We start from the raw sequence: 26,659 nt of genomic DNA, 5'->3' as shown, positions 1-26,659 counted from the left end.
GCGTCAGTGCAAAGATGAAATGCAATCGTTGTCACTTTTCCAAGACTCTAAATCAACTGGTTCCTTTTGTCACTGTGCCTTACTGTGGGTGAAATGTTCATTACAAGCCCACATGACAGAGGAGTAAATATGAATAGGCTTCATCTGTGCATTCTGTCAACGCGAAACCAGACTGTGAAGTTAGACGCACGTAAGACACAGTTGATCACAAAACAAGCGAAGACTTGAAGACAAAGTAATTGTGAAAGATGGTGTTATACTGACAATGTAAAGAATGTTTAGTTTGCAAAACCAGTGTATTTACCTGCAGCGGATGAGGTAACGGCTGAGTTTTTCTTTGACTTGTGTGTTAAGTGGCTTGACTCATGTTCTGTTCGTATCGTCAGTGGTTTCTAGTCAGCTGATGTACAAAGTGTATAAATCTTCTATTGGTCAAGTCTTTATGTTGTATGTGCAACTTGTATATAAAGCATTTTGAAATGTTTCATTGGCTTTGCCTCCAAACGGTGTCGTCTTGCTCTCTAGCTACTACAGGTGACCTTGGAGTCTGCAGCGGATGGAGAGGTTGATCCAAATTAATTACAACTACAGATTAAAACACATTAGATTTAATTAGATTCAACACTCTTAAACAACAAAACTTGAATTTCCAGGACAGGTCTACATTTTCTAGGTACCGTTAAAGGTCTGTCGTTCTCTAGTTCCATTTTTCAGGTCCTGCAATGGGATAAAAAATATCCATGATATCTGCCATTGACAAATTTATTTCCAGTGTTTCAGGAGTCTGCACCCAAGAGGAACGCGGCATTAATACAAACGGTCCAGCTCAATGCAGCGTGTCCTCCTGCACAGATCTCTTTCTCCACAGAGAAGTACCAAACTGCCCACAACATGAGCATCGTCATCGTCTCAATACTGGACCTCCTCAATCTGATGGAAATGAAAAGCAGCTAAAACATGGCATTTATGTACATTTAAGTTAATTATTTTACAATATTTAATATTCAAGTTCTCTTAAAATAAAAACTGGGGGGAGAAAAAAAAGTATAAAACATGTTAAGACCAGAGTGGAATGCCTGAAGAATGGAAGCTCTGCATTTGTTACAACGTAACCTGAAGGATGACTGAGAGTGGACAATAAAAATGTCATTCACAGTAACATCTTGGTGTATCTCAACAAAGACACTATGGCACCCAGAACATTTCATTGTGAGGCACTTCCTATTGTGAAGAAAGGTGATTTTTCTGATTCCATGTGATTTTTTCCCCTCCCCTTTCCTCTTTACGACCTCCTGCCAGTCACTGACCACAAACACTACAACACAGCATTAACAGTTGCATCAGAGGGATGTTGTTCACTGCTCGTCAAAACACATAACTGAGATGAATGTGAACTCTGTTTTCCATTTGCATAAGTCCAGTGTTTCCTCGTCACTGTTGTACCTTTGGAGAAAGGCCCCTTTGACAGCAGAGAGCACGCACAGGCTGTACCAAAAGCACGATTCAAGTACACACAAAAATAAAGATATGTACACTTTAGAATGGAACACAAGCATCTAAAGCTCTTAGCCAGTATGACAGCAAGCATGTCTGTACATTCTTCATTTGGTTACTGAGACTTGCTGACTTTGAACATCATAACTTTCCTTACACAAAAATAGTTGCTCTGCAATACTAAAACTCTGTATTTTCACTACTTCCTATTCATTCTAAAAGTCACTTCGTTCTTTAAACAATCTAGACCCTAAAACAATCTCATCGCATAGCGTTTTACACCTGTTCGCCCCAGATTTCACAAGCTCATCGTTTCATGTGCACCATTGTCCTTAATCTTCAGCGTAGCGGAGATTTGCTGAGCTATTCCAAATTAATTTGTCATAAAAAATAAAATAAAAAAAAAACAGATGAAGGTATAAACATTTTGTTCCATGCCTAATACATAATGAGCAATTCCCGTGTGCAGTAGATCTTTTTTCACAAGCGCACACACCAGTTACAAACACACACTACAGACCAGTTCTCTAAAAACATGCTCATTCATAAACATTGGTCACACAACAAACGTTACATACGAACAACCTTCCAAGTTCATACGCATCTCACAGACAGGGAACATACACAGTCACACACCCAACACTTCTCACAAGTACTGGTAGAATCGAGAATGGACCACCTGGGAACTGGTGAGTTTGTGCGGGTGAGCGGTGGCTGAAAGGCTCAGGTTTTTAGTCTGGGGCGTGTCGCCGTTCAGCAGCTCGGCCGGGCGCTGAGGCAGTTCAGAGGAGGACGCCGCCCCGAGGGTTTGGGAGTTTGTGCTGCACAACACGCCCTGCTGCTCAAGGAAGTCCAGGCTGACCTCTGGATTGCTGGTCCGGTGGCGCTCACGGGCGATCCAGTCCCCGATGGAGAAGTCCTGAGAGCTGCACTTTGGCTTCAGCCGGTCCACGGCCGAGAGCCCCGATCGAGAACCGATGCCCACCTGCTGCGGCCAGTCCCCCAGAACGGACAGCTCCGCGAAGTCGCGCTGGCCGCCCATGGTGTGTCTGCGCCTGATGTTCTTCTTCTTGGTGCGGCGCTCTGGGGACTGGCTCCTCTGGCTGCCCACACCGAACATGTCGTCCACCGACATCCGCAGACGCACCTTGAGTCGGTCGGTGATCTTCAGCTTCCACGCGGGCTCCGTTTTATCCAGCTCGCTACGGGAGGAGGAGCTGAGGCTCCCGGTGGATCGAACGGGGCCCGCGACGCACGACAGCTTGTTGGAATCCTTGTCGCCTTTCGCTGCGTCCAGCGACGACTCGCTGTCGGTTTTCTGTTTGACCGATTTCTTTCTGGAGAGCGTGTCGCACTCGATGAGTCTGTAGGAGGGGAGGGGCTGCGACGCCGGCGGCTCTCGCTGGTCTGCTTTTCTGACTGCAAACACTGACAGGTCGCTCTCGCTGTCCGTCTCTATCTGCCGCCCCTCGCTGATGAGCTCGCTTCTCTCGTCATCCGCATCGTCTCCACCCCTGCTCTCGGCCACCGACTGCACTTCAGGGCTGAGGGTGCTGAGCTCCGCTCCGGTCAGGAACGTCATGGAGGAGGTGGTGGAGTAGTCGGAGGTGATGGAGCAAACCTCAGCTCCGGGGCCGCTCGGACCGGTGTCTGAACACAGGGCGGCCGTCTTGCCTCGCTTTACTCTGGGCACCGAAGCCTGAGAGCTTGTGCTGTTCATCGTACCAAGGTCGGACACAGTATCGTCGTAGTTGGACGGTGGGTCTGACAGAGAGGACTGGTGAACCATGGGCATGCTGTAACGGAGATTCGGGGAATGGGATGGCGAGATGTACGGGGAGCCAGATGGACTGGGGGAGGAAATGTGTTTGGGAGGAAGTGAGGGAGAGGGCTGCGACGTCAGAGACTCCTTCCTGCCGGTTTGGTCCAGGTGTTCCTCCGAGCTGCCCACGTGCTTCTCCTTCTCACTGGTTTCATCTGTCTCCCCCTCCTCTTCGGTCCGCCGACTCTCCTCTGGGGGCTCCTTCTTGGGGAACACGGAGTCCAGGTCATCGTCTGAACTGCTGGGATGAGCTTTGTCCTTGGACTTCTTGCGTTTGCGGTTGGCGAAAAAGGAGGAGCGCAGCATCTCTTTGCTACACTGATCCTTCCCTGAGCCCCACAAGCCCTGCTGACACACGCAAACGCACATTAAACTGTGATCAAGCCAAGACACAATTATAAATTAACTAAACATAAGAATGGAAGACTGAAAACAAAAGGAAATTACCTTGGATTTGGAGGAGTCACTACATGCTGAATCTGTATTAAAGAGAGGAGTCATTAGTAAAAGTCTGCCGATAGTCAACAAGATAAAAGGGACGGCAGTTCAAAAATGAGCTCAGTGTGAAACTGACAAGACACGATGAATACAATGAATGCAGCTTGATGAAGGCAGGTGACACTTTTCCAGCTCAAAGAGAGAGGCAGGAGGACGAGTAAACAGACTAAGCAGCTCATGGCAAAGGTGGATGAAAGAGCAGAAGAGGCCTGAGATGGAGGATGACAGGTAAAACCCGGCAGGAACCCAAGGCTAAAAAGCTCATGCTCATGTATCAATGGAACGACGGCACATCACGGACAAACACGCCAGTCACAGATAGCCACCAACCAGCCGAAGGCATTCGTTCCTAACTCAAAGACATCACAGACGAGGAGGTGATGAGTTTGCTCTGACTTAAAAGGGGCCTGAGCTGAACAGTCAGTCAGAATCAGTGGATGTGCGTTGTTGGATACAGCTGGCTCAGACAAGCAGACTGCTTCAACTCCGATCTACATGGAACCCTGTGGTGCCCTTTAACGTGTAGACTGGCAGTCTCATCAACGTAAACAGAAAAAAAGAAAAAACACACAAAATATTCTTTTCTTGCTACTAAAAAGAAGAAAAAACACAAACTGTAGCTGATAAAAAGCAGACTAATAGCCCATTTCAACCAATTAGTGCCAGGAACACAGGAGCCGTCTACAATAACACAGTCTCTGAAAGCCTGTGAGGATTAAACAGTGGATTCAAATAGGTTTCCTGCAGTAAAAATGGGCTATCAATGACCTAAACTGAGGCCGTGTGTATGTGTCTGTGTATAGTGCAGGAGGGTGGGAAGACTGAGAGTGATGTATGCAAAAGTGGGAGACGAGGACATACATGTCTTTGTTGTTTCGTTGAATGAAGACATATGTTTCCAAATAAGGACATCGGAAACATCAAACCAAACAAAAAAAAAAAAAGAGGAGACAACAAGAGAAGACACCTGAAACTCAACTACCTGCTGCTACATCTGTGTGCTCGGACACCAGTCCACTGACGTCTACATAAGCACGTTGCAGGACTGATGAGTGTGTGTGTGAGTGTCTGCGGGCGAACATCCAGCTCAGTCCCACAGCTACAACCCCACCCTCAAACATCATGACAGATTATGCCACATGACCGGGAGAGAACCTGAGGTTGACCGTACCATGCTACTTGTCCTTGCGATCAGCTTAAGAGACAACAAGAGACAGCAAAAGGGCTTTCAGAAAAGTACAGCAGCATCGCTCTGTATCCCCTCAATTTAGGGTATTGGTTTAAATATGAGACGTGCACACCACAGGAAGAATGACAAACATCGACTTCTCTTTCTTTCTTTTTTATCTTTTTTCCTCCTTTCGCCCAATTTTAAAAGAGCTGGGGGTTTCTGCAGACTAGGCAGCTACACTGGGCACAACACTCGTCCTTCTTCCTACAGTCCCAGCTGTCCATCACTGACAAAACAGAGTCCATCAGTGACATCATCGAGTGATAGACGCCGCCCACTTGGCCTGTGTCAAGATTGGGTAATGTGTGAGTGCTGGACAAGGATAAGGAAGAAAAACAACACACTACACACAGAAGGGCAGAGGTCAGAAGGGTTAAAAGTTCCATTGTTTCGTTTAGTTTGTTAGATTGCCTTTGGGAAAGAACATGCCGGGATAATGTGAGAGACGAGGAGGAGGAGGGGGAAGAAAAGAACTGAAAGAAAAGGAGTCGTCGTCTCAAAACAAGTAAAGCACAGGGAGAAAATAAATGTCTCCAGCAGGAGAAGATAAAGAGTAAAGCAAAGAAATGAACAAAAATAAAATGTAACGACAATTTCATCTCTTTGGGCAAAAAATGTCAACACTGAAACAAAACAGACTTTTCCAATCATAAAACAAAATTTGACAAAGCGCAACATGTTTTCCAACAATTTCCCAATGTCTGAAACAATCAACGGGTTAATCAACATGAGACTTACTCTAGAAAAACACAAAATCTGGAAGATTCAGAAGATGCAACTAACATTTCATTAAAAATGAATAAATATAATACAGCTTTTGAATATAAAAGTGTCATGTAATATTGGCTGATTTGGTGACAGTGAAGTGCTGAGTCAAGGAGAAATGATCCCGGTGAGTTACCTGAGACTTCACCTGGTGAAGGCGCAGTCCGTCCAATGTTGGAGAGCAGGTGGTCGATATTGGGCACAGGCTGAGACTGCACTGTGCTCTCCTGCTCTGCTGTGGTCTGGAGCCACGTATGAAGAAAATGACACACACATAAAAAAAAAAATCAGATTTGAATTGAAAACACTTGAACACCTGACTAAACCAACCATGTTATGTTCTCCGAGGAGATGACCTTTCATTTTACACATTTATTTGAAAGTTAAAAAGGAATTGCCACATACATCAGGGTCTTCATCACCGTCCTCAGTGAAGAACCAGTCATACTGCTGGATAAGGTTCTCAACTATCTTGCACTGGTCTGGCATGTGATTGACCATGTTGGTCATGTTGTCCTCAGATGTCCTGACCAGCGTAGGACCAAACACTATCGCCAGGTTACGAGGCTCCATCTAAACAGATGAGATTAAGACAAATCAGATTTCATGAAATAATCCTCAAAGGTTCAGTGGATTTACATGGGACTGTCTGGTTACATAAGGACATTAATACAGGCTGATCCTGTTAAATGTCATACCTTATTCTTTTCACAGTTGTCAGAAACCCTCTTGAGATGAGCGCAGAGGAATTTCAGGGTTTCATAGTGATGATCAGGTAATTCGTGGATCTGTGCAATTTAAAAATTGCAAATGAAAGGTTTGTACAATTGAAACATGATAATACATAAAATAATGATAAATTCTGACTCACCAGCCTTCTGAGCTCCTTCAAGCGCTCCACTGAGTCTTCGATTCTGCTGGCTTCAATAAAATCACCATACTTCTCTGTTGAATGTAACGTATAAAGATTTTACTCAAAACACTGCTAAACAATAAGGGCATCAATCCAATCATACAACGGCATCTTGTCATCTCACCATTTGTAAACAGAGGTTCTGGAAGTTTTCGGAAAAAGGACTTTAGCAAACTGCTGATGACATTAAGGTCCCTCCATTTCTGCCAAGAAGAGCATTAGATTTAAAGAACCCTTCCAGTATAAGTCAGTGAAGGAGCTGTACTTTACAACCCAACTGTCAGTCACTCACGTCTTCCTGGATGTCAATGTCAGTCATGCCTTTGCTGTTGAGCTCCTCCTGCATGCTGGAGATTGCCGCATTGTTTCCAGGGACTCTGTAGATTCCAGTGTACTCCAGACCTCGCTCCTCCACCACCTTACAGCAAATCTCCACAATCAGAGGAACAAACTGCAACACACACAGGTTTGTGTTGTTAGGAGACATTTTTTGTGTGTTTGACAGCAACATAACATTTAAGTCACCTCAGTGCAAAGCACCAACTGAGTCTCACCCTATTAGACTGTGCTGGTGGACAGTCATCAAGCCGCACCCCGAATGTGATCCCAGCCGGAGTCTTCTTTTCAAACTGCTTTTTCATAATCCCTGGAATTCCAATTTTCCAAGCAGCTCTGTCCCTCGGTGGACTTGAGTCATCTGACAGGGCGCACACATTAATTAGCCATTAGAGATTAGACATGCCCTCTAAGCAACCTACATAACTCAGCTTAGCATTCACAAACGGTGTCTTTACCTTTCGGCGCTCTCCGCTCATCTCCTGTTTTTGGAGAATGGGGGCTGTAGATCTTTCCGTCTGCTTTGCCTCCGAGGAAGGCTTGTTTGATGCTGAGGGACTGACGTGAGGATTTTGGGGAAGGTTCCGACCTGCTGCTGGGGGCACTGATCCAAATAACAAAAACAAAAAGGAACCTGAGTATTACATTTGCACTGGTTTAAGTAAGTACAGTAGATGAAGTGGAGAAGTACTAGTGATGAACTCCAGGGGGCAGTGCAGAGTCCTACATACCTCATCATGTTGTACTCTTTGATCTTTCGACTGATCAGGTCCTGGCTTGTTAAAGTAGCATTCTGAACATGAAACAGCCAGAGTCAGGAAAAAGTTACTGACAATTAACAACTAAATGTTCCTCAATGTTTCAAACGTTAAGTACCAAGTAACCTTAAGTTGCTGGCAACGCAAACAAAAACATTTCATTCAGGTTGGCATTTAAAGTCAGTGAAGTATTACCAATAATCACTGCAAATCTAACATTGCATGACTGTTGCAAACAGGCAGACATCAATGGATGAGAAGCCTGGAACCTCATCTTCTGTCCATCCACCTTCTACAGCCAGAAAAACTATAACCCTGTATTAACTTTGTTCACAGAAAGTTAGAATATATTGGGCTGGAAATCCAAACAAGAGCGCTTTTTATTTGATTAGTCAGTACAACAGGGCGCGGCGTTATTAGATTTTGCTGTACTGATCCATGTCAGAGTAGTCTATGCTCATTATAGGGTGATGGGCCCTGCAGCAAGTTGGTACATAGATTTCTCTTTCCTCAACAATTCCACCTAATCATATGCAGTCAGACCATGTGTCCACCTGAAACACCTGTGTGAATTATTGCCACAGCATTAAATGAGATCTTTAGCTAAAAGAGCTAAAAGGCATCTTACTGATTGGACTCTCGTGTCTTGTGTCTACTCATATGTTTTCAGTGATACATTGTCCTAGCTTCAGTTTGGAATTTTATCATAAGGCTTTAATCTTAAATTTACACATACATTATTCTTTCATAAAAGTCTGGTTTAAATTTCCTTCATCACACGCATACATTTGATCCGAACTGAGTGGGAAATCTCAGTTTAACTGGCCGGTCCCAGTTTATCGCCTGTACACACATACGCGTGTCCTACTAGCACACACCTCTTCATCTGGGTTACTGTTTTCTTGAATGACTTTGATCCAGGACAGCATGTCTTCTCTTCCCTCTGCTTGGAACAAATACTCGCAGTCTGACGTGGTTAGTCGCAGCACGTTCTTGCGCCTTGTATCGCTATAGGAGATGTCAATCAGACAGGCTTTGATGCTGATTTGCAGTGGTTCCTCGTCAGTTTGCATTAACGCATGAGACAGTGCATCCTTTCTGTCCTTGTAAAGTGTAAGTGTACGGCCTTGTAAAACAGCATACATCGGCTTCCATGATCTCATTCCCCCTCCAACCCGCTACAATAGAAACAGAAAAAGAAAAGAATAAATACTTATGCTTTCCATGAGGGCTGAATATTGCTGTAATGGCTTACCTTATTCTTATCTGTACCAAGGTGCCTAAAGTTAAGTAGGCCTTCTTTGGAAGATGTCGGAAAGATATCTGAAGAGGAATCCCTTCGAGATCCAGAATCTCCAGATGATTTATGTCCATCCAGAGCCTGCAAGCATGAATACACAATTCTTACATTAGGGAGAGTGAGAAAGATGACAGGGAAAAAGGTCTCACATCTGTTTGTTTTGAAATGTACGTTTTCCTCGGTTTAATGCTGTAAGCAGACATGGCACCAATATGTAATACATAGAAAAAGATAAAGATAAATATTCAGCTTTATATAAAAAGCATAAGGATAAACTATAGTGTCTCACCTTTCTTAGTCCCCTAAAACTTGACATATGCTTACTGGGTCTCCTGAAGCAAAACAGTAACAGAGAATGACGGTGAAATAATCAGACAGATCCATAAGACAATAAAAACACAAACAAACTATAGCAATAACCTAATGCTGGCATGAACTCACCCTCTACCCTCCTCCTGGTAATTATCCAAACCCTCATCGTACGATTTTGACCTTTCTGTTTTACTGGCTGTGTCAGATTCCAGCAGAGCGCTTCTCAGGGAATCTGTAATGGAACCATGTTGCAGAAAATTAAGTTATTTTTAGTCTATAACACATGTTATGGGTTAAGGTGCTCACATCAGCTACTCTGAGGTTTTATATCTGGTCTAAAAGAAAAGCAGTTTTAATGGAGTATAAATTACCTCTCTAAGTAAAAGCTGAAAGAAATTTTTGTAACTTCTGACCAACTGCAATCACATGCTCGCCCACACAGCCTAAGACTGCTTACCTTGGTCATGGGACATCTGACGACGTATGGTAGTACATTGTGAACTTGGACTAGAGGCACCTGTAGCTATGGATGGTGCTACAGATATCACCGCAGAGGGTGGAATAGGAGCCGCCTCCCGGTCAACACTGGGGCTGACTGGCTCATCTGTGATGGTGAGAAAACATTCAGATAAATATGAAAACATATGTGGTATGTATATTTAGCTGTGCAAAGATGGTTTTATTTAACTAAACAATACCATAATATCACATTCTGTGTACTACTGAAATTTATAATGCAGGCCTGAGAGGAGAAAGAGATCATCTTCTAACATGCCTCTTTAGAGAAAGGAAAGGTCCTCAGTCTTGGGTACCACCCACTCCAGGCACTTCAAGCCTGACACAGCTCAGCTGTTCGCTGTAGCTGAGGGGCTTCTGGAGCTAAATTTAAAAGCAAATGTCCTAGTTCCTGCCTGTACCCAACTTTAAAAACGGGGCAAGGGAAAAAGGATGCCACTAACTCTAACAGAGCCTATTGGGCATCAGTCCTGTCCTGTTCATCCATAAGCCCAAACTGTTTCTCAGCATCATGAAGCAGTCAACACACACATGTCAAATATACAACTATCTATAATCTTTCCCACTATAAACAGTTGAACAATGTGTTGTCTGCTTAATCACTAACTGAAATCGGTTTCAGTATCAAAGCCAAATCAGAGTTCAAGATTCAGTAAGATAAAGAAAGGCACAATAATCTAAAGAAGACATAAATAAGCCATAAACTAAACCACATTCCAAAAGGGGCTATAGAACCAAAGCAACTCCACATCACACTACTAAACAGGCCATTGATTTAGGCCCTGTGGTCTACTCAATCAAAGCACTGTTCTCCTGAGCTGGGGCACAAGTCACAGAATGGTGGTGTTCATCATCACTGTCGGGCTGAGAGTGGCTTTGTATGCACCTGGACAGTTGTGGCTTAGCAACCACGATTACATGGACCACTAAGATGTGTACTACTTCAGTGAAGTAAGTAGCAGGCAAGTGTACAGTGTATGTTTGTGTAACAAACGTAACAGTGATGTTGAACAAACATGGACACAGAAAATGCTCCTCCCCACCATAATGCAAACTATTCTGAAGAAAGAATTCAGCCTCTTCTGTCCACCAAAACAAGACATGCATCCCACAAACCTTCTCCAACTGCCCTGCACTGTACACACACACACACACATGAATAACCTAAATTAGACCAACAATGAACCTGTCTTGTCTGTCCACCTATTTTCTATTAGCTTTTTTTAAAATCTATGGTGAAGGCCCTTCGAATAGTTGCAATATCAACACTGCTACTGAGCCTCACGTTACTACTGCCTGCTACTGTTGCCATGACAACATGAACAGACGAGGCTTACAACTGATTACGCTCTTACCAATGAATGGAATAGAATCCAGAGACTCGTCTAGATTGCTGGAAGAGTTGTGATGCTGTTCCCCAAGGCGGCGTATGTGTATCTCTCGGCGGGCATCGTTGGGAAGAAAGCATGCCACCACATCTGCTGTGGAGTTTGGTCCTTCATCGTTTACCGCCAGGATGTAGGAAGGATGACGCAGAGGGCTGGGGTTCTTTCCAGAGGGTGGCTTCTCCCTCAGAACGACTCCAGTCTCTGTAGGGCTTTGTCCATTGACTTGACTCTGGGGTTCTATTTCGGGTGGTTTGAGCATACTAGGCCTCAGGGGTATTTGTTTAGGAGTGGAGCATGAAGAGGATCTGGGTCCTACCAATACTGCATCTCTGCCGGCCTCAACAGGCTGCATGGATTCAGCCCGTATCCTACTCTGGACTTGAGCATTGTGGGATATAAGGCTTCCTCTGACTGAAGACCTCTGATCAGCAAAAGGTTGTTCATTACTTGTACTCTTTCCAAAATTTGACAATCTCTCTGAGAGGATGGGTGAAGAGCGAGACTGAGAAGAATCTGGCCCTTTAGCATAGAGGGAAGAGCTAGGTACCACCCTTACGCTACTGCTGTATGTAACAGGCTGCCGGTAGACCATGGCGTGTCTGGGAATAGACTGTCTGCTGGGCCGTGAACCTTGTTCCGACCTTCCATACCCTGTTCTCCTCTCACTAGGTCGAGCCAGTTCTGAAGATTCAACATAGTCTACAGAGTGAGCCCGGGCTTTGTGCAGTAGGCCATCTTGTGACGCACTTCGAGGGGGCCAGTTCCTGGCATGGCTCATCCTCTCTGCATTGCACATGCGGTCCTGTGAGGCACTGCGTGGGGCATTATGAAAGTGTGCTGGGGGTCCTTGGTATGAACGTTCATGGGAGGTACTTCGACGTCGTATCCCCTTAGGGCCCCAGTCTTCCCAGGGAATGCGGTGAGCAGCGCTAAAGTTGGACTGACTGGCAGCTCTTAAACTGTCCAGCCTCTCCTGGATAGTCCGACTACCATGGGAATGAATTCTATTGTTGTCAATGTACTCCCTGTATGTCTGGTAAGTGCGCCAATCAATGTTTTGATGGTTAGTTGGGTAGTGAGGTGCCTGAGCTCCATATGAAACCATTCCTATGCCACCAGGGTAAACATCAACTTTTTGAGAGTGAGGATAATGGGCCAGTGAACCAGGTCTCCCCCTTGCAAAGCCAGGATTCATGAAATCAATTCTATGTGCTGGACCCATGCGCCCCAAATTGCCAGGTTCAGGCGGAACCACCATAGTCCTCACACTGTCGTTGCGCATGCACACTGCCATCTGGCTTTTTGGATAGGGCTGAGGAGGGGGAGATGGGGGCACGGTGATCTCCTTGCGGTACCCATGGTCAGGAGGTGCTATAGACCCTCGGCATAGCTGCCCAGGTTGTTCCGTTACCTGGGCCATGCCCGTAGACTTGCAGTCTATTCTGGGGTAGGATATTGGGGGTGGTTCAGGAATGTGACAGGCATTTCCACTGTAGCTGTTGTGGCCACGGAGGTAGGCATCCTGGGAGTAGGCCTGGACACAGGGAAATGAAGCAGTGTTACAACAGATGGAGCACAAACTGCATTCTGGAGTGTGTTTAAAATTGAACAGTGTGCACCTAGATGCTTTCAGTGCAACCAAGTTATTACAAATGTGACTGGATGGATGTGTGGGTAGTGCATGTTGCAGTATAAGCAAGCGGAGGCGTTAGCAGTTCAGGGGTGTCAGTGGTCTTCAGCTGTTCCTTATTTAGAGTTCTCATGGTAATATTGACTTTTCCTATTGCAGAACATAGGATTCTATTAAAGCAGAAAGTATGTTCAAATGATACAGAACATAATGTGTTAAGATTTCTTTGGGACAGAGAATCATCTGTAAAATAGTGCAAAACAATATTTAGTTGTATTAAATTACATATTTAGCTTATTTTGTGTTGGTCTCAGCAAAGTAACAATACAGTTACTGTACAGAATCAAGGAGATAATCCGTCAAACATGGTTGCAAGAAAATATACAAACAATTGGACATAAACGCTGACAGGTAACCAGTGTTTCTATTTACCCACCGCTGACTGACAGACTGTAAGCTCAGACAGACAGGAGGTCGCCCATCCCTCATAGAAATTGTGCTATATTTAGCCCGTGAGATTACAGTCCAAGGTTTGAAAGCCTATACTAAATACATTCAAATACTAATTTACTTTCTGTGAAGACAGAAAAACGAGACACTGTCCTGATACAAGCGCTTGCATGCTTCTGCTTTACTAATGCTGTACGTTCAACGAGCAAGAGAGGTGTAAAGGTATGAGGACTTTGAACAGAGTAAAACCTGGTGTCAAATGGCAATCTTACGTAAACCTGTATGTCACAACAATCAGCAATAGGCTCTGTTCCACCCTTTGTAAGGATTACTGTACAGGAAAGTTCAGGGGTCATTGGTATGTTAATGACACCTAGCAATAAGGATGACAAAGGGCCAAGGCTACACCGAGACGCCGGATCAAGTGCTCAACCCAACAGGTACTGCAGGCACAGTCCATCGGCCATTTCTACAATCTACATATTCGAATCACCAGCACATAGCTGTCCACTAAACAGACACTGACATGCATGACACATGCAAAAACAGACAGTGAGCAACACATGGCACCAATCAAGGAACCACTCAGTCCGCTTTTTTGGCTTACCCGATTAATAGTTTCCCGAGGAAAAGGCTGCCATTACAGCGTGTGAAAACAAGAGCGTTAGGAAATCAAGGGAGAGAGGGTGGATGAGACACATATACAAGGAGAGCAAAATGCACACACGCTGTGAAAAACAGATTCAAGGAGAGAATGTGAAACAGCCACAGCAGTGTCTTGACTTGACATGCTAAAAATATACTAGAGCTGCAGCGGTAGAGAGGGATGAACGAGCAAGGATGTAGCAGTGGTCGCCACATTACAACCTGCCTGTGCCATTCGGTCCTGGTTGAGGTGGCAGGAGCAGAAGCTTCCCTCTCATGCTGCTGTTAGGTCGCCATGGTTGTATCCATCTTCAGCCAGAATATTACGGTAACTCAACAAGGTGCCTCCAGTCTATGTCACTCTCTCCCTCTGCTCTTGCTCACATAACAGCAGCAGCTGCTGATTATACATTCAGCTGTGATGGTACATCTCCCCCTCCCACTCCTCCTTCCTCTCCTCTTTTCCCTCAGCATCAACCAGCAACGTTCACAACACAGGGCAGTCAGCTGATTTCATCTACTGGTTTCAGCTCATCATTCATGCTGCTCCCTCTTTTCTCCCTGCTCAGTATTTCCTTCGCTTGCCTCGTCTAGAGCTCCCGCCCTTTCCTGCTGCCTGAATGCACACCCTCTCTGTCTCTTTGCTAAGCAACTGCTGCCTGTCACTAAGCAGTCGGCGTGTGCTGCCTCCTACAGTGTCGTGTCATACACATGCATCACTAATAATCCTCTTGTTCTTTTGGGGAGCCGCATAGCTATAAGAGATATTGTTTGTGTTGCTATTGACCATATATTGCAAGTAGTGACATAAAAACACGATTCATACAGAGGGCTCTAAATAGGTTGAGAAAACTGAGCCAGGGAAAGGGAGGATCTAACAAATAAGGAGGGTGGAGTCAACTGATTCTCAAATAGGAAAAAAGACAAATAATACATTTGGTAAGTATTAAGTGTAATAATAAATTTTTAAAAATAGCCTAAAGCAATGCCATTGTATTTTAAAAGTATCTGATTTATTTTCCTACAGACTAATGAACTGGTTGCATATTTCTGGGTATGTATTGATCTTCCTATCCCAGCTGCCATACTCAACAATTCACTGAATAATCCATCCAGTTAAATGCAGTTTGAAGCAGCAGTGAAGGGATCCACAGGGAAAACTTCCAGGTAAAACAAACAACGTGGCTCTTTCATTATGCAATTCATAAACAGGCAGTCAAATAACAAAAAGCCCTTGAGTTTCTCAGTAGCCTGATGGAGCACTTACTGTGGTTTACTATAGATATGTAACAGATAAGTGCACTCGTACTTTTCCTGAATAACATAAAGCATAGTAGCTGCCAGCAGCTGTCTGCATTAGACGTTGGTAATGAGAGCATCTAAAGTGCATTTATGAGGGCTCATCTCTGGGAGGCTAACTGGACCAGACATACTCTCAGCCTAATTTTTTCCAGACTCACTGAAATAAGAACAGAATAAGCAAAGGAGATGACCAAGACTGAAAAACTTTGTTGTACGATATTACCATAGTTAATGTAGAATTAAGGATAATTAGCCATTCAACAATTACTTGGAATATTTACAGTACTTTTATGAAGTCAATTGGCTTCTACCAAAGATGTGTTTAATGTATTAGATTTTATGAGATGTGACTAATGTAGCATACAGAACCATTTAAACAAGTGTTTTAGGTGCACATAATAAATGGATTTAAAATGCATACACTGCATTACTCAACTGTTTTTCTTAAAGCAGTTTTAGGAACTGAACACATAAGGGCACAAACACAACATTAGAGAGTCATCTGACGATGTAAACAAAAATTAGGTAGGAAAGAGAGATATTTAACTTCATGTTTTTGCTACCTTGGAAACTAGAGGCCAAACAGTAAAAACCTAAATGTGTGGCAGTGATTCAAAATGCCCAAGCATGAGGACTGAAAGGTACAGCCAGGTTAGTTTTACCCTACTGATGAGGTGTTGTTGCAATAGCAAACAGCACTAAGCTGTTTAATGTAGGTTTGCTCTGTATATACTTATGGCTGAAGACAATGTTCAGCAGCAGTTAATTTTGTCCCAGTTGTAAAATGCAACGTAAGTTATACGATCTAGATGTGTGCATTCCTTAAAGTATTGCAGTTGAGTTAGGCCGTATGAACAGTACTGTCAGCAGCAGTTTTGGAGGACAAAAATGCTGCTCTGGCCTGATTAGAAGGCCTAGATAAAGCACTCTGATGGGATAGTCAGGGTGGCTGGATCTTATGACTACTTTCCCCAGTGCTCTAAACTGGAGCAGCTCCGTGAGATCACATGTAATAAAAATGATGAGAAGCAGAAAGTGCCAATACAAGGCCAAAGTTAGTTTTTAACATGGGTGGTGGAGTGTGAAGTGAAGGTCATTTATAGAGCAGGATTAGAAAAACAAACTTACCAGCTGAAGAATGTCCTCATCTTTTGGCATCACACAAAGATCAAGAAAATCACCACTGTTGGAGAAGGAATGAAGGTTTTAAACCAAGAACGGTGCACCAACTAACCAGGGTGCAACATAAAGGAATATAAATCTCACCTCTCTTGGATTAAGGATATAACCTCACCATAGGCTTTTCCAATGATGCTTTCTCCATTCACCTTCACTATGCGATCACCTATCAGCAATTAAAAAAATCTCACTAGCAACAATACAAGTAGCAGAGAGTTCATGCTCATGATGAACTAGGAAGTGTGTCATAGGGAAGAAAATAATAAAAGCATTGCCTAAAGTCAGGCTCAGGCAGAGTTTATAATTTGTATTTCAGCAGCCAGAAAATCACTCAGATGTCTTTTTAACCAGTACAAGAAAAACGGTGACTTCCTACAACTGCTTATCTTGGTTAATGTTTTGCTTCACAGCAGGAGAACTGACAGTCCACTACTGAAAACTGAACACCCTGCATTTTTTTTATTTTCTTGGCACACTTAAATGCATCGGTAGAAAGTCTAAAAGAAGTTTTTTTAGGCTTTTCATTTAGGATAACTTTTATTTTTCATCCACTGGCTACGCCATCTGAACACTTAAGAGCCTGATTGATGACTAAGCGTTACCTGTGCAAAGCCCATTTCGATGAGCTGGACCACCTTCCTTGACCTGCTTCACAAAAATAGTGTCCATAGGTTCGAGTTTGTTCCGCTGTCTCCCTGATGATAGCAGAGAATATATATATTATATACACACACACGCACATATTAAAAATAGGTCAATTAAAATTTCAGAACAAAAAAACCCATTATGTATCACAAGCAGACACTGAAATACTAACAATTTTTTCTAACGTCAACACAAAGCAAAGAGCTTAGGAATCTAAACAACTAGAAGCTATTCTAACACAGTGAAGTTGGAAGATGAAAGAACAACCAGTTTGATGACATTTAAGTGTGAAGGGAGATTGGCTGACTACGAATGAGAAAGACAAGATGTGGAGGACTGTGAATCAATGTTATGACAGTAGAAACGGTTGCCAGAGCTTGCCCACGTTGCCCGAGTTTTCAATAATCATGATCATTAATTGGCTCCTAAAAAAAGAAATCTCCATATGAGGAAACTGTGGACAAAAGCTATGAAGGAGATGAAACTCTGTTTGCTCATGCTGTTCCTGTCTCCTAGCAGCTGTGTGGCTACAGAAAGAAAGAAGGGGTTGGGAGAAAGAGACTGAGAGAAGGTAGAGCGGCAGTGTGCTCAGCTGCACAACTCCCACTCTTTTCTCATAAACTGAGAAATAGCTCTGGCCGCAGCCAAAGTGTGGTTAAAATGCATCCCCAGTAGTTAATAGTCAGCTAGTGAGTGAGCACACGTAAAGGCCAGCATGAGATTGAGCATGATGGACAAACCCATCAATAATAAATAATCCTTAAACCTTTGTGAACCTCTTGAGCGCAGACACACTTGCCTCCATTTTGCCCCTCTTCCATGCACAAGATTACTCATGCAGAAAAACATCCTGGGGACTATATATTATGTAATACCGCAAAAAGGAATCCTGCACAGTCCTGAGAAAAGGTCCCTCTTGTGGCAAACACAGAAATTACATGAATTTTCATAACGGTGTTTATGAATATAAGTATAACCTACCATATACAATTGATCAGTAAAGCAATACAATGCTTCTGACTAGATCTTCAGCAGAACCGTTTCCCCCCCACTAACCCACAGTCAAAGCAAGTAAATTGTGTTCTTGTTGAGAGACAGCAGAGTGCATGTGTTGAGGCCGGTAATGGCTCATTTATTTATAATTTTGTAATCTATGTAATCGAGTAGCAAAAGAACTTAAAGCAAAGCGGACACTAATTTGGTGTTAACCTATGTCCTAAAACTACTAATTCTTAATCTGCAAAACACATTTCTTTTATGCACTTAAACTCAGATCTTTTATATGCCTGCCTTTATGTACAACATTTACTTAGGTTAGCCAAGTGGCACCTTGAAGTGTTTAAAACTATGTTAATCAAAGGTTATAGGATGCCCGTATTTTAAAACTAAATAATTTCTGAATAAAAGTGACTTTTAAAAAAATGAATCGAGGGCAGTTCTCTACTTTTAGTGTTTAACTACAGCCAGGCAGCATTTCAGTTTTTTCCTGGAGAGGCCCTGTGACCAGGCCAGCCCAATCTGGACCGAAATCAGATCAGGATGTGTTTCTTTTCCTTTTCACTTCTGGCTCGTTGCCTTCGAGCCCTTGTGTTGAGCATTATGTAACTGCCAGGATTCTTTAAAATTCTCTGTCTTTCTCAGTCCCAAATCAAACCTCTACAGACTAAAGTGTCAATGATATCTAAAGTGTTTAGTTTTTGATTAAAAGTCATATTATGGTTGGTTTACATTGACAGTGTAACGATATCTGAAGATTCTCAATTTCACAAATGGTCCAGAGAACATTGGAAACAGATTTGTGAAGTTTCCCTTCACTGGTTAAGAACAGAAGATTACTTGTGATAATAGTGCACATCTTGATCGTGTGCATGATAATTTGGAGTGGTGCTTTTGTGGACAGGCATTTTATTCCTGTTCCACAGTTGTTTCAGAAAGTATTCTGACACCTTCCCACTTTACAGGCCATTTTAGTTGATGGATTGTGAAACTGATGTAACCTCCCCAGACTTCATTTACTGGATTTGCCCTGACATGCTGACTTTATACTTTTCACAGATGTGTGCGTCTTCAATTTGCCGGAGGTGGCTACAATAAGTGTTCTAGACACATCTTGCAGATGGTTTTGAGTGCCACGCAGCAATGGGAGCAAGGAACACTTTTAGAAAAAAATCTCACTGAAGGTTTCAAAGTCCTAAAAAGTCTCCACGGTGACCCCGTTGCTGGCTCACCCCTCTTGCTTCCTTTAACCACTTGATAGACACTGCAGGCATTACAATTTGGCCCTTAATACAAATCCTTAAACTTTTTCTTCTTTTCACATGTCAACTTTGAGGCCTTGTTGAGGAGATAAGCAGAGTTATTCACTTTACCCACTGATGGTTATAATGTTATACCTGACAGGTGCAAGTCCCATGGGGCACAGAGGAAACACAAGCCAATCAAATGTAGGCCATCTCTCTCTGAAAGCCTTCATGTGAAGGAATAAAAGCAGCAAGAGCAACAAAGGAAAACAATATGAAGAGGTGGGTCAGCGCAGGACAGAAACAGGTGGTGCTGACCAAACCTTTCATGCTTCCACATACATTCACAGAAGCCACATTGTTCTCATCACATAAAGAAGAAGAAAGAAGTAACGAGTGGATAGATTAAGATTCATTGGAAGTCAGTGGCACTGCTCTGACTCAGCTGTGCTCAAGTGCAGGCACAAAGAGAAACAGTCCATTTTTCTGCTTACCTCTGTGGCCACGATCTTCCTCCTGTAACATTAAGAGAAATACTTTGTTAAGTGAGGCAAAGTTTTTGGTCAAAACAGAGTTAACTTAACAAGTTAACAACTAACTTAACAAGTAAATACTTGAATATCGAACTGTCATCTGACAAGTTTAATAACAAACACAGTTTGGATATTTACCGGAAAGCAGTGCATAGTCGATTCTGGTGGGTAAACAATGAAGTGCCGCAGGGTGAAGCCGAACCCTTGAGCAGTCCGGCATAAACGCACGGTTTTCGGTCTTGGCCATGAAAATGGCTCCTCCTCTGTCAGGTATTGTGCTGCAGGAGGATCCAACCATTCTGGAGGGTCACTCTGCACAAACAGACAAGGGAAAGAGGAAGAGGTTTATGCAAAGTGGTTATGATTTCACTTCTATGCGAGAGATGCGAGTAGAGAACCTAAAACAACATATCTGATACTGAAAGTACCAAAAGGTGGAAAACCCCAGAGGTATAATCCAAAGACAATGTTACTAAGATGTAAATGTAAGGACAGTCAACAATTCACTTTTGAGGAGAAATGTACTGTAAGCGTAGGTAATAATAAATGTATTCAGCGGTTTAGTAGATGTACAGTATTTACAGTCAAATTATGCTGAATAATAAGAAAGTAGAGCACAGCCAGCTTCATTGCTTCTGACACCCACTCCTGGGTATACTAGTTATTAATGCTCACACCTTTGTGGCATCATGTGCAGCAACTCCACTCCACCCTTCACTCTCCATGTATCACATTTCCTATTCCAATACAACTTCCAGGAACACCTCTGTACAAGGTCTTGTATTTCCAGTGTGAAACAACTATATTTCCCTCATTAGCCCATGATACAAAACCCACCCCAACCCCCCAGAGTTTCACCCACAATGTGAGGAATTGAAATGCAAACTCTTCACAAAATGTGAATTAACACGATCAGTGCAAAAACCAAAATAAAGATTCCATTATAGGAGGATAGGAGTGTCTGCTTGTCAAGAAAATAATTGTTTTAGCAACTAGAGACACCAATAATTATGAATGGCTATCCCACATAGTGCAGATGTTGCAGGAAACCAAACCACATTCCAAACAAACAGGAGCTGGAGCTGTTCACACTAACACAAATAACGACCAACATCCCATTCAGTTGCTATTTAACAGAATAAACACCAATTAGAAATGTGCTGTTTGCCTGGAGGTCTCTGCCAAGTTAAAGCATGTTGCATAGTTTTTGGAAATTTTATTTCTCTCAACATCTAAGTCACAAACAATATTTTAGAGCGGCAGTAACAAACTTGTTATGTTTTAGGCAGCTGACAGGTTTAAAAGTGCATGCTGCACAGGGTGCATCCACAGCACTCATTTCTGGCTGGGAAACAGAGCTGCAGGTGCAGCTGACACCCATGTATTTTGATGAATCCAGCAAAACAGGTTTACTTTGTATAACCAAACTTGGCTGTTACTTGATATCAGCAATTCCATGTTGAAGCCTGTGTCTGTATGGCACTTGGAGTTCTTCACACAACTAGTAGGAGGCAAAGCCATATCTATGCGTTTGTGGTAATATCACAACAGATCAATTGGATAATTGAAATGCCTCTGCACTGCTCCACTTCTGTCCCTTGGCCAAACCAATCCCAGGCTCAACTGAGTCAGCGACCACCCTTCTGATCTTTACATATGCACGGCATAAGGGGGAGTGGGCCCCCTGACACATGCCGAGCAGTGGTACAATTGCCACTTGCATAGTTTTTACTCTGGCAACATTCCAGTCAAAGGAATTCCAGAGTCACAGTTCAACTTTGGTTTCCCTTTCCCTTTAATCGATGGAACAAATCCACTATTAACAACAGAAAACAAAACAAAACGATGGCATAAACCTGACAGACCAGAAAATAATGGAATGAAATAATTGTGAAAAGAGGTCAAAAGGGAGCATCATAAAAGGAGCCCATTATGAGATTACCTGTCAAAAGGGGCCACAAAAGAAGCAACTTAAAAATGTCCACATCAAAAAACACACCTATCCACTCCTTCCCACAAATGAATGCCTTCCCCCCCATTTATGAATCACCAGAATGCCAGACTGATATTTACAGTGGGCGAGGCAGCTGGGAGAGAGTTCTTAGTAGGCATCTGTTCCTTTGCTGGCTAGTTTTTGTTTTTGAACAATGACCAGGCCTTGGAATTAGACTTATTGTGGTGATATTTTACATTTTTTAATATTTTTTGTGCAACAGTTCGTACACTCAAATTAATTGTTGCCCATGTAGGGAAAACATACTATGGCTTATTGCATTCTGCTATTTAGACCTATCATTGTCCAGTAGCTATTAATGTAGATATTATCTGAGCCATGCTTGGAACGTCACATGGTAAATCCAGAGCACATGTGGCCATTTTCACGTAGTGGTATCCATGCCACACTGATGGAAGGGCCGACAAACCAAAACCACACACTAACATCTGACATTTCAGGAACACAACTGCTGATGTCTGGAGGCAAGTCACAAAAGCAAACCTCGACATAACATGACATCATCTCTAAAGACGACACATGGGCACATAGCCTTGTGAAGTTCTATGTGGGCTGCTACATTCTACACCACAACTCATCCAAACCAAGCACTTAACTGTGAAAAGCCCAACATAATGATACAGAGGGCCACTGGTGAAGTCTGAGCGTCGCAGGCTTTAATGCAGGATAAGGTCTGGAATATCATTACTCAGACTACGTAGACACAGAGGTGACACAGAACAGTCTCCTGGATTACATAGTTGATTAATCTGTGAAACTAAATGAAACTTTAATTTCCCCGATTTGTGTTTGTTGTTAATGTTTGCGTTAGCCAAGAAAAACAAATCCTCTTTAAGCAGGGAAGGTATTAGCCATTCAGCCTTTTACATGCACTTGTTTTGAACTAAATGTTTTGCTCAATTGCTGAATTTCAGGTCATCAAGGTTCTAAGAAGTGGTTTATGCAACATCCGATGTATGTGACCCGTCATTAAAAATGATGCACTAACATTAACTAAATATTACATTACTGTGAAAACAACAACATGTTGGTGCTACATTGCACCTGTTGGTATAAGCAACACTGAATTAATTTAGTTGGCCTGAATAGAAGAACAGGACTAACCGATACATTATTACATGGTTAATAATTGATGTGTTTAGTTTCCTTAGAAGAAACATAAAAACAATTTAACACTTAGAATTATTGGGTTAAAACAGCAACTTTTTGATCTTTACATAAATCCTCTTTGTTCACATTTGGAAAATACACATAAACCCCCACGTGCTCTCCCTAGAAAACATCTAAAACATACAGAAAGAAATGAGGATAACTGAATCATGAATCACCATCCCTTATGGTTTTCCCTGATACATTACAGACATGACCATAAGCCAACAGGAAATAACAGACTTCTATTCAATTGAGGCCATTAGTTAGCCATATGATGCCTGCGCAGAGGGTTCTGTAAAAGACAGCCAGCTTAAATGAGATAAACACTGAACTTTAATGAGCCTAAGACTGTGGAGACAGGGGGTCTGTTTGTCAATACCCCCTACAGTGCTAAATATAGATTAATAATCCATTCCAGTCCACTGTCATTTTAGTGCTGCTGTGTGAAATACATCTACCCATGGTACAATACAGTTAAGACTAATGTAGAAAATCTAGCATACGTCTACGTCCACACAGCACACCATTTAAAATCCTGGTCCTGACAACCCAGTATTTGACAAAAGGAATCCAAGTAAAAGGAATAATTAAGCAAAGTCTTTGTGCTGTTTGGGTTCAGCTGCCATGTTAGAATACCATATGGTGTTCTGGTGATAGTGGACAAAACAGTCCAGTTTAGATGAGAACACACACCAACAAAAAACAAGGAAATGTCCCAATACATTTACAGACTTCCATCAAGATATCAAACTACTGTCAGCGCATTACTGGAGCGACATAACAGGCCCATAACTTCAAAATCTGTTTTCTATCTATAAAACAAGGTTTGAACATGTTAATTTTAACAGTAAATTGCTAACCACGTCTAAACGAGACAGTGAGCTAAGCCCTTATTATAAGCCGTTTGTTTATAGCATCAACAGAACCAAGTTTTATATTTGTAAAAAAAAGGCACACCCAATTCTCATCAATAATTTTAGACTCATTTAAAAAAAACACTGAGTTGACAGCAAAGGATACATGTAAAAGGCTATTTAAAAAGGGAACCACTTGGGAAAATTTGCAAGTCATTTAATTCACAGTCTTCATTTCCAGAAAATCCCAGGACCAGAGACTCCAGGGGGGTTTCCGGCACAAAATTAGCACATGAATTGGTGTGTGTCAGCCTTATTCGGAGGACAGCTAAATGGGATTTCCACTGACTGCACTGTACTGAGGCTTTTCATCAAACCATATATTTAGGAAAAACCATTCCAAAACATGGAAAGGATTTTCCTCAAATGCAACAAGCTATTTCATGTGATATGACGAGTGTTTATTGCGCTAATCTCTTTTAAGGGACATGTACTAGTTTGTTAAATTAATGTTTTAAACACTTTGTATCATACTTTGTAAACATTGTGTATCAATATGATCCTAAATGGGAAACGTAAGCCCAATGTCCAGGTTTGTTTGTTTAAGCTGTGACAGTGAAAAAGACGCAGCAGGAAGTGGCAAAAATGCCACTAAATGCTCTTCATTCTCTTCCTCAAGTGTTAGTTTTAGAGTAGGTCAAAACTAATAACAGAAAACAAGCTTAAAATCAAATCTTTTAACACGCGCCTGCCCTTACCTAATATCTAGCTTTCATACATTAAGTCAAGAGGAATCCTGTGCTTAAATCTCTTAAAATCTAATTTGGTACATGCAGGTTATTATTATTTGTGAACAAAAAGGCTCAAGTGAACAATGAATATTAAATTAAAGGCTATATTAAAGGCTGTTGTCTCCTCCCATTTCTGGTCAAACTGATTAAAATGTTCACCAAGCAATATCTGTGTTTATGTCTCTTCATCTACAAAGATTCACACTAGCCATTCAATAAAACAAGATGCACTGAAACGTCTGCAATTTCAAAAACAATGACGCCCTGGTAGGATAAAGAACAAAACTTAACTGCACTTACTGTTGCAAGCACAAAGAACTGGGCCAAAGTGTTACCCACTTACAGAGAACAGAAAGTCATTTTCCCACAGGAAAATGCTACAATTAAAACCTCAAACCATCCGACTTGGTTAAGCTTACCTCACAGAAAGAAGATCTTGCTTGATGCCTCTCATCATCTTCACAGGAGTTACCCCAACGTGATGCCATCATTCAACTTCACTTAAAATCCTGTTATCCGTGAACGCCCACATTGAAAACACAGCTCCAGCTGGATGAAAGAAAATTATGTTCCACTCCTTCTCCTTTACACCTCCACAGTCGCTCCACTTCTTAGTTCATCCCTTTGGGAAAAAGGAGAAACAAAGTTATTTGGTTATTGGTGCATTTAATTTTGTTGAGATTTAAAAAAAGGAATCAATACCTCTTGGATGCAAGTTTAATAGAAAAAACTAATAAATCAGGGAAGGGCAACATTATGCAATAGGTCCTGATTTAAAGTCATTTCCTATCAGACGTTTCTAGGTTTTATCAACTATAAAATGGCTTGGCGTGTTAATACGTAATCCCAGGACATTTCAACACGAGTTGACGTAGTTGAACATGTTTCAAAACACATGATCCAATATGAGCGTCCATAAAGGCGAGTATCACTGCGAACAACGATATGACACCACATCATCAGCGTTATTCACGCGACAACAATGTAGACTTGTCATCGGCTCCAACACAACGTGCGCGGCCACCACTGCATAATGAATGGCCAGCAACAAGTGACCACGGAGAAACACATGTCAAATTAATGAGGAGGACGCTGAAAACCGCGATATGACCACATGTGACGCTTTGGCTCGTTGAGCCGGGTGCGTTTAGTGATAAAAACAAGCTGTGGGACTCGGTGAATTTTTAGTCTCACGGTTGAGATCGACGGTCAACGGAGGCACGAACACAGCGTGCCGAGCCGTTGTTCCCAACCAACCACTAAAAGCGGTATTTTTTAATAAACAAAACTCAAACAAACGAACAGATTAAAGTTGAACGCCGTTCACACGTTCTCAATATGTGCGCAAGTTTTGTAAACATTACTTGTGGAGCAGGTTAAAAGCGAGTACGGCAACAAAGCTAGCGCTGCGGTTAGCTTCCATGCTAACGGCTGGAGTTTCAACAAAGTTACCTGTGTAGTTCAGAGGCGTCGTTACGGGCAGACAGCTGCCGCGGCAGATGTCCAGAAAAACCAGCAGACGGGGGGAAAACATAGCGTGGGAAAAATAAAAATAGTCCGGCGTTGTAACGTGATATGTTTTGGGTGCAGACGGAGTCTCGAGGAGTTTTCTGATCCCATTCACGGGAGGCGCATGGTGCAGTTTTGTAGCTGGAATTTCTTTTGCTTCCAGCGTTCACGGCTCTCTGGGAGTCCACCTTCGGTCAACAGGAGGCGCTCAGCCAATCACAAGCGGCGATAGATTCGAGCCGACCAATCAGGAGCGCGCTTGCAAAAACCCCAGGCTGCGCTGTTTGAGGAGTTTTTCTTTTTTTTTTCCACCAGCGGGCTTTAGGGAGTCGACGGCAACGAACTTTGAACGAAGTGCCGCAGACAGAGTGCTTTAAGTCCT

The 26,659-nt window shown here is 42.7% G+C and overlaps 1 protein-coding gene across 9 annotated transcripts; it reads right to left on the bottom strand.

The window, feature by feature from the left end:
- Window positions 1–592: 592 nt before the first annotated feature.
- arhgap21b (Rho GTPase activating protein 21b) lies at window positions 593–26,407 on the bottom strand. Of its 9 annotated transcripts, none has more exons than XM_029132590.3 (25): window positions 26,221–26,407; window positions 25,188–25,390; window positions 20,096–20,269; window positions 19,919–19,940; window positions 17,142–17,234; window positions 16,627–16,705; window positions 16,489–16,543; window positions 14,021–14,047; window positions 11,301–12,867; window positions 9,887–10,033; window positions 9,559–9,661; window positions 9,407–9,449; window positions 9,073–9,198; window positions 8,696–8,995; window positions 7,791–7,852; window positions 7,518–7,663; window positions 7,278–7,420; window positions 7,016–7,174; window positions 6,848–6,926; window positions 6,682–6,755; window positions 6,509–6,598; window positions 6,216–6,383; window positions 5,947–6,052; window positions 3,764–3,795; window positions 593–3,664 (listed from the first exon to the last, which is right to left on the bottom strand). In XM_029132590.3, exons 2-25 carry the CDS (start codon window positions 25,257–25,259, stop codon window positions 2,141–2,143), a joined length of 5,391 nt encoding a protein of 1,796 aa, XP_028988423.1. In that variant the 5' UTR covers window positions 25,260–25,390; window positions 26,221–26,407; the 3' UTR covers window positions 593–2,140. The 9 variants fall into 9 exon arrangements, with proteins under 9 accessions (XP_028988423.1, XP_028988424.1, XP_028988425.1 ...); XM_029132591.3 differs by having other exon boundaries at window positions 593–3,661; XM_029132592.3 differs by lacking the exon at window positions 14,021–14,047 and having other exon boundaries at window positions 26,221–26,406.
- Window positions 26,408–26,659: the final 252 nt, after the last annotated feature.

The sequence above is a fragment of the Betta splendens genome, chromosome 17 (genome assembly GCF_900634795.4).
Source record: "Betta splendens chromosome 17, fBetSpl5.4, whole genome shotgun sequence".
NCBI lineage: Eukaryota > Metazoa > Chordata > Actinopteri > Anabantiformes > Osphronemidae > Betta > Betta splendens.
The sequence above is the reverse complement of the archived record's forward strand: the minus strand, read 5'-3'. Positions and strand labels throughout refer to the sequence as shown.

Bases quoted from the DNA above. Each gene is read 5' to 3' on its own strand.
- arhgap21b (XM_029132590.3), bottom strand. From the start codon at position 25,259: ATGATGGCATCACGTTGGGGTAACTCCTGTGAAGATGATGAGAGGCAT. The intron at 16,706-17,141 runs GTAACGCTTAGT...AATTGCTGATAG, and splicing joins TCGAAATGGGCTTTGCACAG to GTGATCGCATAGTGAAGGTG. The intron at 7,421-7,517 runs GTAAAGACACCG...GCGCCCTGTCAG, and splicing joins TGAGCGGAGAGCGCCGAAAG to ATGACTCAAGTCCACCGAGG.